Here is an 18,099-nt window from a genome sequence, read left to right on the forward strand (position 1 = left end):
CCCGTGCATGCACCTCTAACTTTTTAGAGTTATGTTTTCATGTACTTACCTACGTCTTTCTATTTTGTCGTTGAATAATTATAACGGAATACCTAGTAGGTATTGCGTTAAACTAACTACATAATCACGACCAATAAACAGCGCTAAGAGTACCTGCCTTCCTATTTATTAACAATCTAATAAGGGCCATGTTCGGGTCTCCCAGATAAGCCTAGTTGATTTGTTAATAATTAAATGAAATTTGTGTTTGGTCCCCAACAATAGATGGAGTCCTAGATGTAGAGAAATGCTAGATATCGCAAAATCCGTGCTGTTTCTAAACCCGTTCTGAACTAAATAGAGCGCGAGCATATCAATACACAGGCTTACAATTTTGTACGCTGTGAGCATCTTGACACATCTAGGCATAGGAAGGAAATTTAATATACCCACTGTTTTTTATCCTGAGCAATACCTACCTATCTCGCAGTTACGTACAGTGTGTTTTAGAGAAATTGTATGAACAGCATTGCTTGCTTGATTCCTTGCTTTTCTTAAATGTAAGAACTACAAGAGGGAAGGCTGGCAGTGCATAGCGCATATTGCACGTTGTGTGATACCTACCTACTTTATTTGGTTTAGCGGACTTGTTCCTAAAATTAATTTTAAAATAAAACTATAAATATTTCTGCCTCGTGAATCGTATTCATAAAGTAGGTAGTATACTTTGTCCAGTAGGCACATCCAGAGACTCGTAGGTATATCTACTTCGTTGGAATGCAGAATTAATTAATGGTGCCTCAGCCACATCTCACAATGAAACCCTCTTCAATCTTGCCTGTGTGGAGCCTTTCACCTTAATTTAGAACAAGAATTTCGCTTAAGTGACTTTTATTGCGAGCAGCGAAGATTCCCGCTCAATTTACAAGCAAACAAATGTTGGTGTTTATTTTCTTTATAACGCCGCGCGCGTAATATTAATGTTCAAAGGTTTTGTCGCTTATAAAATTAATTAAAATTTACGAGACTAGTTAAATTAGTTTTTTTATTAGTACCTACCTCAAAAGAAAAAGGAAACCCTTAAAGGATCACTTCGTCGTCTGTCTGTCGTTTCTGTCAAGAAAAGGGAGTTAAAACCACTGAGGAAATTAAAACCTTAGGGTACTTCCCATTGACCTAGAATCATATTTGGCAGATAGGTAGATAGGTCTTGTAGCACAAGTAAAACAATAAAAGTTAGTCTTAGTTCCGTCATAATTGTCAAATATAATAGACGTCTACAGCTGGACATATGTCTCTTACGCTAGGAACTCAAGGAGCGGTTTTTACCCGCGCACGCCGCGATTGCGGGACCGCAAAACTCGTACAAACACGAAATACATAGAAATAGAATAATATACTTAGCAATTCTCACGACGCGATTTATTGCCGCGTAAGTGCTTGTTAGCGGGTCCCGCTGCACCGCGCGCGGCTCGGCGGGCAACTTCGAGAATCACGCGGGCCGTGGTGGTCGCCCGCAAGCATTGCGGGCGTCGTCGCCTGCAAGACCTGTGATCGGTCGGCGGGCGAAGTGAAGTAATTTCTAGTTACTTTTTCTTTAAAGTTCTGAACAACTACGTAGGGACGTTCGAAAATAATTATAGAACTTTTCTTCGTGCTTCTTTATTTTTTAATTTACTAATAAGAACTGAAGACGTGGACACTGATAGTAGGCCTTGTCCACAAGTTCAAAGTCGCTCAGCGTGCTATGGAGCGAGGTATGTTAGGTGTCTCTCTGAGGGACAAAATCCACAACGAGGAAATCCGTCGGAGAACCAAAGTGACTGACATAGCTCAACGAATTAGCCAGCTGAAGTGGCAGTGGGCAGGCTACGTCTGCCGCAGAACCGATGGCCGCTGGGTCAGACGTGTTCTGGAGTGGAGACCGCGTATCGGCAAGCGCAGTGTGGGACGACATCCAACCCGCTGAACTGACGACCTCAAGAAGGTAGCGGGAAGTGGGTAGATGAGGAAGGCGGAGGATCGTGTGTGGTGGCGCGCTCTAGGGAAGGCCTATGTCCAGCAGTGGACGCAAACAGGCTGATTGATAGATTGATTGATTGAATAAGAACTACAAAGAGTTCATTACGATCCCTTTTCTGTATAAGTGTATGCACCCAGAACCTTTTGGGCCTTCTTTTTTGAATTATTTTTAACCGACTTCAAAAAAAGGAGGAGGTTCTCAATTCGTCGGAATCTTTTTTTTTTTTTTTGTAAAATAAGTACCTACCTATAATGCAACGGCTCGTTTTTGGTGTGTGTCCATGGCGGTCCGGGAACTAGATACTAGTACAGCTTTGCAGTCGCAAATAACCACCGGTCTTGCGATCATAGCCCGCCAAGTTTGCGGGCGATGATTTCATTTTTAGGGTTCCGTACCTCAAAAGGAAAAACGGAACCCTTATAGGATCACTTTGTTTGTCTGTCTGCAAGCTTTTCACGGCTCAACCGTTCAACCGATTTTGATGAAATTTGGTACAGAGTTAGCTTATATCCCGTGGAAGGACATAGGCTTTACTTTTTATCCTGGAAAGTTGAAGAGTTCCCACGGGATTTCAAAAACCTAAATCCACGCAGACGAAGTCGCGGGCATCATCTAGTAATAAATAAAATAAAAAATATTTTCTAATATCGGAGATAATATTTTTTTGTAGATTTTTGTTTATTTTTATGCATAGTTGTTTTATCATACAAAAGGCGAAAAAAAACGATTTCAGTACGGAACCCTCGGTGCGCGAGTCTGACTCGCACTTGACCGGTTTTTATTGAAAATGTTACAACAAATCTTTAACAATGCAAAATTAGGTACCTAATAATTTATATTTTATATTAACAACAGTAAGTACTTAGGATATTAATAAAAAATTATGCTAAACTTTTTCACTATCCCCTGGCCACGATAGATCCTAGTCTCTAACAACCACAATAAAATAAAATTTAAATCCAATTTAATCCACACTCAGTGCTCTAAATGATCCTTGTAACCCATATTGATTGGTTTGATTATTATCTGACAACCTTAAATTTTCGTCCGTTTTTGCCTTGCTAATTTCACGTAAATAAGAAGTAAAACTATCCGATGTTAATATATTTATATTCTTTTCTGTAAAAAAAGTAATAATAATTATTAGCATAATTTACACAAATATAAATTAAAAAATTAAATCACGTTAGCCCTTGACTGCAATCTCACCTGGTGGTAAGTGATGATGCAGTCAAAGATGGAAGTGGGCTAACCTGGAAGGGGTATGGTCAATGGCAGTTAAAAGAATTCAGAAGCTAGGCTTTGACAGATGGGCAGACGAACAAGTGCAATCTCACTAAAATAGACTCAGAGACGACGCTTCGCTCGGTCAATGATGACTTACCGTGTAATTCAAGCAAAGGTTTTCCATTGCCACCATATTCCATTGGTATAATGTCTTTGTCTATAAATTCTAGAATGTCGTCCATAGTTTTATGAACACTGATACGCCCAGCGACCTTAGCGCTTAAAACTTGTTTGAAAATCATTACAACTGCATCCACTGCTCTTGAGCCGGATACAATATGAATACCTTTTATCCTCATACCGTATCCTTCCTGGAAATGATAAAGTTATCTTACTTACAGAATCCTGTATCAGAATTATTCAGAACGTTTTTCAAAGAAATACAAAGCATTAAACTTAACTATACCTACCCTTAAAATCGTGATGGCTTCACGCAAGTCAACTACGTTGAACCATTTCACTGTCTCCATGATGTTGGCTTCTGTGTAATCTATCACGAGAATTAAACCATTGCAATAGTCATGAGCTTGGATGTATTCACATTGCTGCGAAAATACAGTTAACTTTAATGATTTTAAGTCATAGACTTATATGTATATTACTTCTTATGGACAGGGTTATTGAACAAACAAAATGGCATCGACTCATTGGTGCGTAAATGTTAATTATGCACCAATGCCACCTCAGTGACGTCTGGATATCAAACGGTTAGTTCATTAGTGTCTAAGAGGGGGCGCTGATTTATTTGGTTTCTAAACCGTTAAAAATTTTGTTCGCTTGACCATATCTTGTCATTTATATCTATATTTTGAGCTTATTTCGTGGTTTAGTGACATATTTTAGTGTAGATAACGGGTGAATACCATGATTAATTTATTGGTTTTATTTGAATTTCACTTGCGAAGTTCTAGCGAAAAGAACAAGAAAGAGGGTAGTTCGCTATTGCCCATGACAGCTCTAAATTCATCTCTCGCAGCACTGCAGTCCCATCATAACCACGACCCGGGTCGAAATATCGACAAATAAAACCATCAAATTAATCGTGGTATTCACCCATTATCTACATTAAAATACGGTTAAATTTGTTTCAGTTACATCTCAAGTGCTGTTTTCGTAGTTAGACGAAATCAAACGAGTCGCAGAGAGCTACTGTTCAGAAACGACACAAGTCCCGCTTGATGGAAACCCCTTCTTAAGGGACTTGACCCCTTGCACAGCAGTAGGCGTTCGTAGGTTGTGACGATGATGACGATGACGAATGTCACTGTTGCATAAAACATATTCGGTAGATTCATCACATCGTTAATGTCTATTCGATCTTGATGCCTTTCATAATTTTATTGGAATGCAAGACAGGGTGGATTTTCATCCCTATGGTATCGATAATTTTTGCCAAGTTCTTATAATGCGCGACAGGTCGAGATGGCTATCGGGGAAGGAATACCCTGCACACCCGTACAACCTCCGCGCTAACTCGGTGCGGGCGAGCGCAGCGACGTGCGGGCACGCGGGTGTGCGGGGCCTTCCCCGCCTCATACACCGATTGCTATCTCGACCCGTGGCGTACTACAGGTATAATCTTGTTTTGTTTTCTTTTACTCAAGGATCTCTTTCCAAGATCTATGTTTTCTGATCTATCTTTAGGACGAGACGTATAAGGCATAATATTCTCGACAAACACCGTGCCATCTCCACTTTCCGTTATGAAAACTGTTGTCCGGATGTGGTCAAAATTAAAAACTGAGTTAGTCTAAGTTATTTGCTACACCGAGTTGCATTGTCAATTTTAAACAAGCTAAATTAGACACTAACCTTAGGCACAAATTACTTACCATAAAAAAGTAACGATAGAAATCAAGGAATCCCATTTTGAATGTTTTTGCCTTATTTTTTAATAAATACACCCTGTATTGGTCCTTTGTGAGTTTAGGGTGAAAACACCCATATCTGAAAATTAAAAGAAAAGTATTTTTTGAAATAGTAATCATCATCAATCAATCAATCAATATCAATCATCAATACTTATAATAAAACTGTAACAGGTCAAATTCTGTACATTGAAGATATTTTGAAAATTTTTTTCGAGGGCACTTTATAATCGATACTGAATACAAAACTGTAATTTTTTTCATTTTTGTCTGTCTGTCTGTCTATCTGTCTGCCTGTCTGTCTGTCTGTCTGTCTGTCTGTATCACGGCCGCGCATCACGCTGAAACTACTGAATGGATTCCAATGAAACTTGGTACGATTTGAGGTCATACTATGAGGAAGAATATAGGATACTTTTTATCTCTAAATTCAGCATGGTTCCCGTAGGAGAGGGGATGAAAGTTAAAATGTATACTGAGTTGTAATTCATTAACGCGTAGTCCGATTGCATTCATTCTTTTTTTGTTAGAAAGGGGATATTTTAAAGATTGTTCCGTAAATATTTCAAGGTCATCGGTTTTAACCGACTGTCAAAAAGGAGGTGGTTCTTTTTTCTACATCGATTTTTTCGAGGTTTCTGGACCGATTTGCAATTTTTTTTTAAATCAACAAAATAAGTTTTCGTGGTGGTCACATAAAAAATTCTGGATTCAACTCCTTAATCCTGATGCTGCAGGGTTACGGCCCGCCTTAGTTATCAAGATTCAGGAAGTGTTCATAGTGAATTCATATTGTAGGTACCAAGCAACGACTTTATTCTCAGACTTCAAGTCCCAACTCCTCAACCCTGATGATGTAGGGTACAGCACTCCTAAACTATAATGTTTCAGTAACTGCGGATGATGCAAAATTAATTTAGGTACCAAGCATAGGCTACATCATTGAACTTCGGATCCTAACTCCTCAATCCTGATGGTGCAAAGTACTAAAGTCCTAAATCGTGGGGATTTTAGAATTTCTGATAGTGAATTGATATTTTAGGTATCAAGCAACGGCTTCACGATGACACTCCCAGTCCGAAATACTCCACCCGAGCGAAGCCGGGGCGGGTCAGCTAGTAGTATAAATAATATTGTCCTTGTTTTGTGAACTATTTTCAGATGAATAATTTTACAAAAGCTCTTTTAGGCAGTCAAGAGTATCAATTTCATTTATTGATATTAATAATGAAGATGAAAATGAAAATATTTTTTTATTCAATTAAACTTTTACAAGCTTGAACTCTTGAACTCTTACAATAAAAATTGGAGCATTTAAATATTGCGTTTAATTTAAGTTATGCGTAAAATTCAAAAAGCAAATTTTACGAATGTGGCAATAAAATAATTCGTAAAATTTGCTTTGGTTGCGTCAATAGCACAGCGTCCACAGCCAACGGTCAGTTAACTCTGGAGTTTAGAGTTACACGTTCACTAATCTATGTAATGACTGCCTATCAATAACAAATCGGGTTCATAGTTTCGGAGATTATCTCCTACATCCGAAGTTACAAGCTTTACCTCTTTACATTCATCCAATAGTGTAGATCTGTTTTTATGAATAAGATTTAATCATTTTTAGGAAATTAAAAAAGCTTTGATTTTAAAAAAAGTTTTTACTTGATTGATCGGCTTTGATAGTGAAACGCAGAACTCTGGATTTAGAACTCTAGACCGTTGGCAGTATGATCAACGCCGAATCCTTGTTGACTCTCAAGTCTCAATGTAAAACTTGTTTTTATTGAGGATGAGGTCAATAGGTACCTACTGGTAATGCATTTATAATTATTATCTTTATTAGTACCTACTTACTTTAGTGTAATATAAATCCATGCTAAGTAATATTATAACTGAGAAAGTGTGTCTCTCTGTCTGTTATCTTTTCATGGCCCGATTTTGACGAAATTTGGTACAAAGACAGCTTGCATCCCGTAGACGGACAGAAGCTACTTTTTATCCCGGAATATCAAATAATTCTCAGGATTTTTGAAAACCTAAATCCACACGAACGAGTCGAGAGATTATCTTGTCTTCACTAATCGACATTATCACCAAATGATTTTTTATTAAAATATAATTTATAGATACACTTAAGCCGAAGCTCATGGCTACTGTTTTTTATCTAGATTTTTATACCTAGCAGCATTATTAAATTGATAAATAGTTCGATTGTTCGTTATGACAACATTAATTATTAATAACTAAAGGTACAATAAGATGGCATTGAAACTGAATTGCAGATTTTTAGGGTTCCGTACCTCAAAAGGAAAAACGGAATCCTTATAGGATCACTTTGTTCCTGTCTGTCTGTTGTTTCTGTCTGTCAGTCTGTCAAGAAACCTATAGGGTACTTCCCGTTAACTCACTCACACTTGGCCGGTTTTTTTTACCTAAAGCATTTATGTAAAACTAAATAGTGCTCACAGATCATCCAATAGCGGAGATTCTTTGACATTATGTACGCCAAAGAAATCAGGAAATATGGTTCTAAAAGTGCATATTCTATCCAATTTCGTCTTAGCTCGTTCCACGGATCCTTTGCTTATAATGATCGACCTCTCTAAATAGTCCCGTGCTGAAACATTGATAAAAACGAAATGACTATCCTTCATTATAAACTAGCTGATGTCCGCGACTTCGTTTCGAAACCACAGAATTCCTAATAATAAATGCCTTATTATTAGGATTTCTGTGGTTGAAACTGTGTATACTTAATTGTTTTCGGCACTTGTGTAAAGACTAAATATTTCTGCCATATTATTATCAACGTAGGCACCTACAACGTGCTAGTAGCGCCATTTGCCATCCATGTCGGCCGCAGCTAGTGTGACAAATTTTGTCACATGGCTTATTTTATACGTATAAAATATAATTGATAGGTATGCGTACATAATATTACAATTAATGATAACGATTGTATTTCATTGCTCTAAATCTATAAATATGAAAAGCTGACTCCCTGACTGATCAACGCACAGCTACTTGACGGATCAGGCTGAAATATTATGGCGAAAGGATTTTTTAAAATAGAATCCCTAAAGGGTAAAATAGGGGTTTGAAATTTGTGTAGCCCACGCGAACGAAGTTGTGGGCATAAGTTAGTATATGTGTATAACAAAGTATAGTAGGTATTCGTACATATTTATAAAATTAATGATAACGATTGTATTTCATTGCACTAAATTTATTACTATTAAAAAATGGATAAAGAAAACAAATGACTTACGGAAATCTTTAACAACAAAATGATTCTGCTTCTTTATCCAATCCTGTAATATGTCGATAGCTTCCTCAATCCTCCCGGGTTTGTCCAAATCATACTGTTTTCTCAGATATTTGAGTGTGTCTGGATTAAATTCGAATATCGAGTCCTTGGGTATCGATTCCATTACCACTAATTAGATGTATCGTAGCTGTTGATGTGTCAGTCGTGTTGATGACTGCAATGTACGTAAAAGACTGTGGTCACGGTTATACTACCAGCAACCTCAATTAGTACAAGACGGGATATTCAGAACCACTGACCTCTGTTAATACAAGTACGCTGGACTTGCGATTAAACTAATTTAATTTAAATTTATTTATTTTGCACAAAAATGTAACTCCTTACAGTACCCGGCAGAAAATAACGTACATCGACCTTTAGAAAGAGATAGCGGTTTTGTAGAGCATTATTTCTGTCATTGAAAGCGACAAAATGTCACATAGGTATGAGTGATAGAGTCTAGCCTAAACTGTGATTCTTTAAAACACTCGTGTTACTACTTACGAGTATCGTCACCTGTCTCCGAACCATGTTACATACATTATATTTTCTAGCTTATTTAAAGATCATAATAACTTTAATTAATTAACATAACGATATACTAATGTATAATATAATAATAATAATTATAATGTAATCATTAATTATTTAATATTTTATTTACATAATAAGATTATCAAGACGCATGTTATTAGTAATTGTGTGTTTGTGCGTGTGTAATAGCCGACCTGTTTTTGAAGCAACTTGGTTTTCGCCATTTTGGCGCAGATAGCAGTAGCATGTCATGTGAGCGTACTTGGAACTAAATGTTAGGGATGAAACATCTGTCTAAATTGGCACAAAAAAAAACCTAACTGTAATTTTAAAAGTATGGCACACCTATTATTCCAGTGTACTTGTATAATAGGTATGTTTATTTCAGTGTACCGAACAAGAATTTTCTTTTTCTTTTTCGGGCTGCTGCTTTTGTTCTTGATTTCCATTATCATGCTAATTTTGACATACCTACATGATAAAAGTTACAACTTTAATAACTGTAACATCTGTATATACATACATACCCACATGTGCAATAAAGAATATTTGATTTGATAATAAATTAAAGGCGCATTATTAATTAATTAGTGTATAATAAATCTATAAGTTGATAAATTATTATTATTAAAAAAGGTAGGTAATTAATTTTTATGGTAGGAATTTTTTTCCTAATAAAACATAAAAATAATTAACAATTTTATTTAAATAATATGTAGGTATCAGTGCTTTAAAATAAACAACAAAACTATACAAAAACGAGTCAAGCATGCGCTATAGGATTCACAAGATGTACCTACCTTAAAAATTAAACATTTTCGAAATGAAACTTCCTTAAGTATCTCTGACCTCATATAGGTTATTTTATGATTAAAATAAATAAAAACCCCACTTCAATAATAATCACGAACATTTAAAATTCAAATAATAAAATTTATATATATAGCAAAATATGTGTAAAAAGTTAATGTAGATAAACCAAGATAAACATTTTGAAGCTTTTGGCAATTAGGTGCAAGAACCACCTAATCTTATTATTATATTATATTAGGATTAGGATTAATAGAATTATTACACCAACTCTTGTAAATACATTTATTCAGTGCCCAGCCTGACGTTTCAAACAAAAAAGAATGATTGACGTCAGTTCAAATTTATTGGAGTACCTACCTACAACGTAGAGAGTAACAACGGCAAAAAAATTAAACTAACGTTAACGTAAAGTATCTTACAAGAATAACTTGAGGTACATAATATGTGACCCTGGCAAAATATACATTTGTAATCTATAATGGTTTAAAAATAAATAATATTAATTGAGTTATTATTATTATACAGTATTAAAATATAAATAAATATATCAATTGTAGCTATGTTGACTGAATAATAGTTCATATTATCCCTACTAAATATAAATTTCAATTAATCAACCGTCAAAGTTCTAAAAGACCCAGGCATTCCTAAGTATTCTTCGTTGAATTTTGATGTGGTTCGTTTCGTTTCGTCAGTTATGAGTTCGTTGCTATCCTCTATTATCTTTATTCCGTCTTTTGTTTTCAAAGTATCTCGCCATTGTTCTGAAAATATTTAATTAACTTCACATTCAAAAATTAAATAGTCCTACAATTAGAATATTAAAGCGTTTTAACTATCGTGAGTGATTTCGAACGTCGACTAAACACGTGAGTATAGCTGGGTGAAATATATTATATATACTTAATAAATAATATATACTTAATAATTAATAAGAAGTGGAAATTAAAAAGGTCAAATCTCTCTCAACAAGACAAGGTTACTATAATATAGCATTGAAGTCGAGTTCGAGTCCATAAGACAAGTGCATGTAACATAAATAAAATTTAACAAAAAAAACCGACTTCAATACAATAGCGACTTTCAGAGCCTCAATAGCTCAACCGGTATAGGAGTGGACTGAAAACCGAAAGGTCGACGGTTCAAACCCCGCCCGTTGCACTATTGTCGTACCTACTCCTAGCACAAGCCTGACGCTTAATTGGAGAGGAAAGGGGAATATTAGTCATTTAACATGGCTAATATTCTTTATAAAAAAAAAAAAAAAAAAAAAAATAGCACAAACACTAAAAATTAAAAAATAATTTAATTTATTTAGTTAATATAGTTAATTAATATAGTTCCATGATAATACTTTTTGGTGCCGGTGCCAATTGGCTTTAGCTGCGCGAATCGTCTTGACTTCATATTTTTATGAGACTCCACAATGGCACCTCATTGGCACCGACCCCAAAAAATATTATCATGGAACTATATTAACTCTTGTATACATAATATATTCGGTAATAAATTAAATTATTTTTTAATTTTTAGTGGTTGTGGCTAGGTATTGAAGTTGGTTTTCATTTTTTTTTAAATGTATATTCCCCGATTACTCGAAGACGCCTGGACCTTTTTTTGAAGTCGGTTAAAAATTAGGTTTCTTCTCTAGCTGTAGCTACCGTCTTGACAATACACATACCTGCTAATTTTTCACAAGTAGGCCCATCACCACCGTATTCCTTAGGAAGGATTTCTTTAGATATTTCGTTATGAAGTTCTTCATACGAGCTATGCACGTGAAGCCTGCTTGCGACTTTTTCTTTCAGACCTTGCTTGATTAGTGATACGAATTTGTCAACGAACGATGTAGCGTTAAGCAAGTGGATCCCTTTTATCTTTGTGCCAAAGCCTTCCTGTAACACAAAATATCAAACAGTTTTATTTAAGCATGATCATCCATCAACCCATCGCCGGTTCACGACTAACGGAGCAGAGCTAAATATATAAAAGGAAAAGCTGACTGACTGACTGATCTATCAATGCAAAGCTCAAACTACTCGGCGGATCGGGCTGAATTTTGGCATGCAGATAGCTATTATGACGTAGGCATCCGCTAAGAAAGGATTTTTTGAAAATTCAACCCGTAAGGGGGTGAAATAGGGGTTTGAAGTTTGTTTAGTCCACGCGGACGAAGTCGCGAGCATCATCTATTGTTATTATAAAAACAAAGGTAGGTACTTACTGTGCATAAAATTTCTCCCTTTTTCAAAACAATTGGATTCAGTTTGGTCAATATGCTGATGCCGATATTTTTCAGGTCTATAATATACCTATCAGCTAAACTGTAGTCAAAATGGAGTCTGTACTCTCCAATCTGGAACCAAGAGCAATATGTTTTTCTGTAGAAACCTATAGGTCTAATTTTCTTTTCAATTAATAATTATTAACCATGAGTCATCATTATCATCATGATCAACCCATCCCCAGTTCACGACTGCACACGGGTCTCCTCTCAGAATGAGAAGGGGTTGCTCATATTTCACCACGCTGGTCAAGTGCGGACTCTTTGAGAAGGTGGAGCATGTAGGTTTCCTTACAATGTTGTCAATAAGGCGAAATGCGTCCCAAAAGCGGTTTTGAGACCCATTTCAGATGTTCAATGAATTTTTATAAATATTTGTATTTAAAATTCTATGACATGCTCTGTTACTATAAAATGATACCGTTGTCCGTAATCCCTAAGGGCCGGTTGTTTCAAACCATTGGTCTTCGTAAGATCCGTCCGTTAAAATTTAACGGACGTAGACGAACTTTAACATCTGTTAATTTAAGTGCGTTGCTTCATTGTACAAAAAACTGTTCGTCATTGTTATTTTGGTTGCGAAAGTAACCCTAAAAATTAACTTACTTCTCCGTATCCTTTTCTTATTTCATTTAAAGTATATTAAATTATATACATAGTTATTAATATTGCTACTTCGCATTTTAAACACTTTTTCTTTCTTACAAAATCTTCAAAAAAACTATCATTAAAAGCTTTGAATTAAATTGATTCCATTATAATTTGTAAATAAAATATTCCGTTTGTAAGAAGTATGAAGTTACGAACTGATTTGACGATCACCAATGGCGCCAGCACTGGTTAACGTAAACGTAACTTTTTAACGAACGTTAGCGCTAATAGATGCTGAATCAACGCTTTTTCTTTACTTACGTTCGTTAGCGCCATATTTAAAGGTTACGTGTCCGTCAAAGTTTGTTGAAACAACCGGCCCTTAGTGTATTAAACGTTGAACGTAAATACGAAATTTTATTGAAATTGGTTTTAAATGAATTCGAATCGAATATCGAGCCAAATTGTGCCAATCGTGTTTTGGGTCTCGTGATTCACTAAAGAATATCTTTAATTTTTATAATATTAAAAAATAAATAAATATTTTTTTAGTTTTTGGGGCCAAATCTTGGTTCTTCGAACATCCGAAATGTGTCTCACACCGCTTTTGGGACGCATATCGCCTTAAAATAAATTCTGAAACTTACAAGGTAACAATATCTCATATAGGACAACAGATTGAACTCCTCCCATTTTCCACTTTTCACTTGCGTCACCATCACCCGTGATCGATCGGCAGGGTTTAGTTTCGGCAACGGCACGTAGTGGCTGAAAAACAAGGGGATTAGTTTTTTATTTATTGTTATTTTATTACCAAGTGGGCACAGCAAAAGTGCGTTATAAAAGTAAAAAAGTTGTGTACCAGACTTACTGTTTTTAGGGTTCCGTACCAAAATGGTAAAAATATAGCCATTATGCCGACGTTCTTGGTCCGTCTGTCACAGTCGATTATTTCAGTAACTATTAAACTATTAAAGCTATAATAAAGCAATTAATCCATATCCATCCATACTATCCATACTAATATTATAAATGCGAAAGTGTGTCTGTCTGTCTGCTAGCTTTTCACGGCCCAACCGTTCAACCGATTTTGATGAAATTTGGTACAGAGTAAGCTTATATCCCGGGGAAAGACATAAACTACTTTTCATCTCGGAAAATTGATGAATTCCCACGGGATTTTTAAAAACCTAAATCCACGCGTACGAAGTCGCGGGCATCAGCTAGTACCTACCAATATAAAATTTGAAATAGTTGTATAATATAATAGTTGCCCAACATAATCTAAATAAAAAACGAAAATTATTTTTAACTCAATTAAAAAAGGGGGGAAATTGGGGGTTTGAAATTTCAAAGTAAGTAAATTACACTGAGTGGGATATCATTATTATGAAAGAACTTTACCTGTACATTCTAAAACAGATTTTTATTTATTTTTACGCTTATAGTTTTAGATTTATCGTGCAAAATGTCAAAAAAATACTGTCCCCTAATATTTCCGACGTTTACTAATCGAAAAATCGAAAATAAATTTGGTCAATAGAAGTTTATGTTTTTTTTATAGGAAAAATATATCCAATACTCTATCTAACTAGCATAGTTTTTTTGATATTAACAATAAACCTCTACAAACACAGTTAGATTTGCACCAAAATCTTCAATATGTTTTCAATAGTTTTGAAGTAAAGACTTCGATATGTATGAAAAATACAAATCAAAATTCCATAGATATAATAATATGATTAGTCTCCGCTCAAAATTTCTTGCAAACTATAATTTTCAAGCGAAAGCTGTTAGAGATCAAGCTTTCCTATTCATAGTTTGGAAATAGGATATTGAATTGGAATATAGGTTGGAAAGTGTTTGTTTTACCTACTGAATTTTTTTGTTTTCGTGTTTAACTAGGTTTTCATGAGTCAAATATAAATACGTACAGACACTCCGAGAGATTTTCGAACTCATCCAAAGACTTGTTTAGGCATAACTCAGGCATCATCCCTCTCATAGTGAAGAGTTTGTCGATTTTCATCTTGGTCATTTCGACCGACCCACTTGAGAGTAAAAACAGACGTTCTAACATATTTGAATCTGAAAAAAACTTTACTAAAATGACAATAGTGAATAGAGGTGCCTACATTATATTATTTGATTTTGATAAACAATTATTATTTTAAACTACTAATGCTGATTTTCACGTCTCTAACTTCAAAAACATAGAAATTTTATATTATAACCTTCTAACCCCTATTCCACCCCCTTAGGGATGATTTATGCCAACACGGGGCGGGCAAGAGCTGTACCTATATGGCTTGATATTTTTTTTTTATTTCTTGACTAGCGCTTGGCTGCAATCAGATCAAGATGATGCAGTCTAAGATGGAGCGCGCTTGCCTAGAAGATGACAATTCACTCTTGAAGGTACCTATAGTATAATTGAAGGGGAAAACTGATGCTGGAAGGATCATGATGATGATGAAGTAGGTATAAGTAAGTAGATAAGTTTAATTAATAACGGTACTTACGCAAGTGGTGATATGCGTTTACCAGATGGTCTTGTTTCTTGCACCACGCTTCAATAGCTTCTAGACTGTCCCGAATCATAGTTTCATCGTCGAGGTTGTAAAGCTTCCGAACCTTTTCTATGTCGTCTTCAGTTATTTGCAATAGTGGGTGGTATTCAATGGCCTTCATGTTTCTGTAACAAAAAAATTCTGGTATTACAATAACAACAGCTAGGATCTTTTTGCTAAAAAGTGGCTAGTCCAAAGTAATTTTGTGCAGTACCTATGCCAAGAAGCTTGGGAATTTAGAAAAATTGTTATGATGATGAAAAATACTTATTATGATCACTTACGATACCTACTTAGTTTCACTTACTACTTGTGCTTAGTTTAAAATAAGATAACTTATTCTTAGAGTGGTAGCTCCACCTAATGAGAAGATTTACAAAAGCGGTACGTTTTTATTCATTTGTACAACTATGATTTACAGATACTTATACCTAATAATTATAATATTTCCTCTTGTATAATTATTTTCAACAATTAAATGTAACAAGTCACCTCAAATGACACCATAACAAGTTCCATGAAACAAACAAACATGTTGTACTCAACAATAAATAATTATACGGATAAGTATCTAGTTTTTAGGGTTCCGTACCCGAAGAGCTGTGCCAACGGGAACCTAATACTAAGCCTTCGCTGTCCGTCCGTTAGTCTCGTGTCATGTATCATCTCGTGAATCATAATAGGTAGAGAGTTGTTCACAGAATGTGTGTTTCTATTGTATTTTTGATGATTGTACGGAGCCCTTTGTGTGCGTGTCCGACTCGCACTTGACCGTTTTCTTTTAAAGTGGCGTCACCTTTGGCAAGTGATTAACATTAGTAATTGTTACTAGCTGATCCGCTAGGTACCAATTTTTTTACCGGATTCAAAACTGTAATCTACTAACAGGTAAATAATAAAAAAATTAAAAAAATGTTTGAAACTTTTCTATATTCAAAAAATATTTAAAACTCTTGTCGTATACCTATGCGACAGGTCGAGATGGCAATCGGGGTGGGGACGCACTGCACACCCGTACGGCATACAGCCTCCACGCCAACCCGGTGCGGGATAGCGCGGGTGACGTACGGGTGTGCGGGGCATCCCCCCGCCTCATACCTCGATTGCCATCTCGACCTGTCGCGTACTATAGTGGTAGGTAATAGGTATACGATCTAATTTAAACCTTCTCAATTATTTGTTTTTTCCGTGAAATCCCCAATGACTTGAAATACCTATGTGTATGTTGCTGTAGCATAACAATATTGATAAGGAAGTCTAATAGAAACAGAAAGATTTTTAAGTAAAATAAACTTTTACTACGTTAGTACTATTATAATATATTCTGCGCTTTTACTTGAATTATCAATTGAAATTACCACTCCTAATAAATAATGATCATAACTAACAAAATATAAAACATCATCGACGAATACCATTTTCAGGGACCTATGATATTTTTCCGAACTAAGTAATTGCCTTATAGCAAAGCTTTTTGGACCAACATTTTCAGGTATGATATTAAGAGTAGATACTTATCAACTATTGATAAAATAATATTAAGAGGGGTCGTATTTAATGATTGCTTAAATAATGCCATAATCCATTGGAAGCTTGTACCTAAACTAACCTAATCAAATGGAATAAATGACAGTGCCTGTCTGTCGTTCTGCTACATTTTCATGGTCCATCCGCTTAACCGACTTTGATGAAATTTGGTACAGAGATAGCTTGCATCCTAGAGACGGATATAGGATATAGGATTATTGCCCCGGAAAATTAAAGATTTCCCATGGAATTATTAAGAAACCTAAATTCACGCCGACGAAGTCACAGACAGCAGGATAGAGTCTCTAAATATTAAAAACACTCCACCCACTTTCTTCTATTCCTATTCCCTATTATTACAAATTTTAGTAAAAATCAGTTTTCATCCAAATTTAGAACTTTTTACGAGTTAGGTTTTAGTTGTATGAAAGATTTGATTATCAATTTTTATTCATATTATGTACCTATCTACTAAATTTTTAAAACCAGTGCGAGCTACAATAATTAAGTAGAAACAACAAATAAACAGGACCTGACGTTAATAATTGTAAACTGGCCAATTTTGGTCAGAAAAGTTAACATAATATTGAAATTCTAGAAAATCGAATGTAAATTGTAAAGTCCCATGACTATGCGCACAGGCTTGTAAATAATTTCACCAGCTTTTTATTCCGGCATCGCACAGTACCAGCAGCCTGAGGCCCTTTACAGGTACTAAAATATACATACTGCCTATACATGACTTATACCATTGATCTCAAATAGTTATATACACATTTTTCTCCTATTACTTACAATATTTGACGCGTGTAAGCCGTATAAAGCATTGTTATACATTTTCTGTACAAAGTACCTACATAAGTGCCTACTTATATAAACACATTAGATATTATGAGAAAATGTTACAAAACTAACATTACCTGCAAGGTGACCAGTTGACAGTAAAACAAGACGAAGACTAAGGTTTCCAATTACATGTAACTAAACATATCGCATAGTTGAGTGCGGGCAAGGATAATATTGCACGCAACCTTGTTTGAAGACACTTAAAATAGGCTATTATATTATGCATGGTGGAAATATAATAATAGTTTAACAAAACGAGATCAAAGTTATTCAACATTGGTGCTAATTCTATTGGACACAGTCTCTAAAACTAATATGATAGTTCTAAAAGTAGAGTGCTAACTTAGAACGCTATCTTTTCTACTCTCGTGCGTTTTTATCTTCTGTCATCACTGATCTCTTCTTACATAATACTAGCTTATGCTCGAGACTTCGTCCGCGTGGACTATACAAATTTCAAACCCCTATTTCAC

The 18,099-nt window shown here is 35.3% G+C and overlaps 1 protein-coding gene across 4 annotated transcripts; it reads right to left on the reverse strand.

Annotated features, from left to right (window-relative positions):
* Positions 1 to 2,735: 2,735 nt before the first annotated feature.
* LOC117984934 (alpha-tocopherol transfer protein-like) lies at positions 2,736 to 17,806 on the reverse strand. 4 transcript variants are annotated; one of them, XM_034971620.2, is made up of 7 exons: positions 14,618 to 14,755; positions 8,423 to 8,636; positions 7,621 to 7,771; positions 5,122 to 5,236; positions 3,700 to 3,834; positions 3,387 to 3,600; positions 2,736 to 3,121 (listed from the first exon to the last, which is right to left on the reverse strand). In XM_034971620.2, exons 2-7 carry the CDS (start codon positions 8,583 to 8,585, stop codon positions 2,967 to 2,969), a joined length of 933 nt encoding a protein of 310 aa, XP_034827511.1. In that variant the 5' UTR covers positions 8,586 to 8,636; positions 14,618 to 14,755; the 3' UTR covers positions 2,736 to 2,966. The 4 variants fall into 4 exon arrangements, with proteins under 4 accessions (XP_034827511.1, XP_034827500.1, XP_069357203.1 ...); XM_034971609.2 differs by lacking the exons at positions 2,736 to 3,121; positions 3,387 to 3,600; positions 3,700 to 3,834; ... (1 more) ...; positions 7,621 to 7,771; positions 8,423 to 8,636 and adding exons at positions 10,077 to 10,572; positions 11,490 to 11,703; positions 12,033 to 12,164; ... (1 more) ...; positions 15,206 to 15,378; positions 17,701 to 17,806 and having other exon boundaries at positions 14,618 to 14,771; XM_069501102.1 differs by lacking the exons at positions 2,736 to 3,121; positions 3,387 to 3,600; positions 3,700 to 3,834; ... (1 more) ...; positions 7,621 to 7,771; positions 8,423 to 8,636 and adding exons at positions 10,077 to 10,572; positions 11,490 to 11,703; positions 12,033 to 12,164; ... (1 more) ...; positions 15,206 to 15,378; positions 17,576 to 17,622 and having other exon boundaries at positions 14,618 to 14,771.
* Between the last annotated feature and the right edge of the window lie 293 nt (positions 17,807 to 18,099).

This window comes from Maniola hyperantus, chromosome 9 (assembly GCF_902806685.2).
Source record: "Maniola hyperantus chromosome 9, iAphHyp1.2, whole genome shotgun sequence".
NCBI classification, from domain to species: Eukaryota; Metazoa; Arthropoda; class Insecta; order Lepidoptera; family Nymphalidae; genus Maniola; species Maniola hyperantus.

Coding starts and splice junctions, on each gene's coding strand:
- LOC117984934 (XM_069501102.1), bottom strand. CDS start 17,607: ATGCTTTATACGGCTTACACGCGTCAAATATT. Junction 11,704..12,032: donor AGGGAGAAATTTTATGCACA/GTAAGTACCTAC, acceptor TTTGTGTTACAG/GAAGGCTTTGGCACAAAGAT. Junction 10,573..11,489: donor TACTTGTGAAAAATTAGCAG/GTATGTGTATTG, acceptor AAATATTTTCAG/AACAATGGCGAGATACTTTG.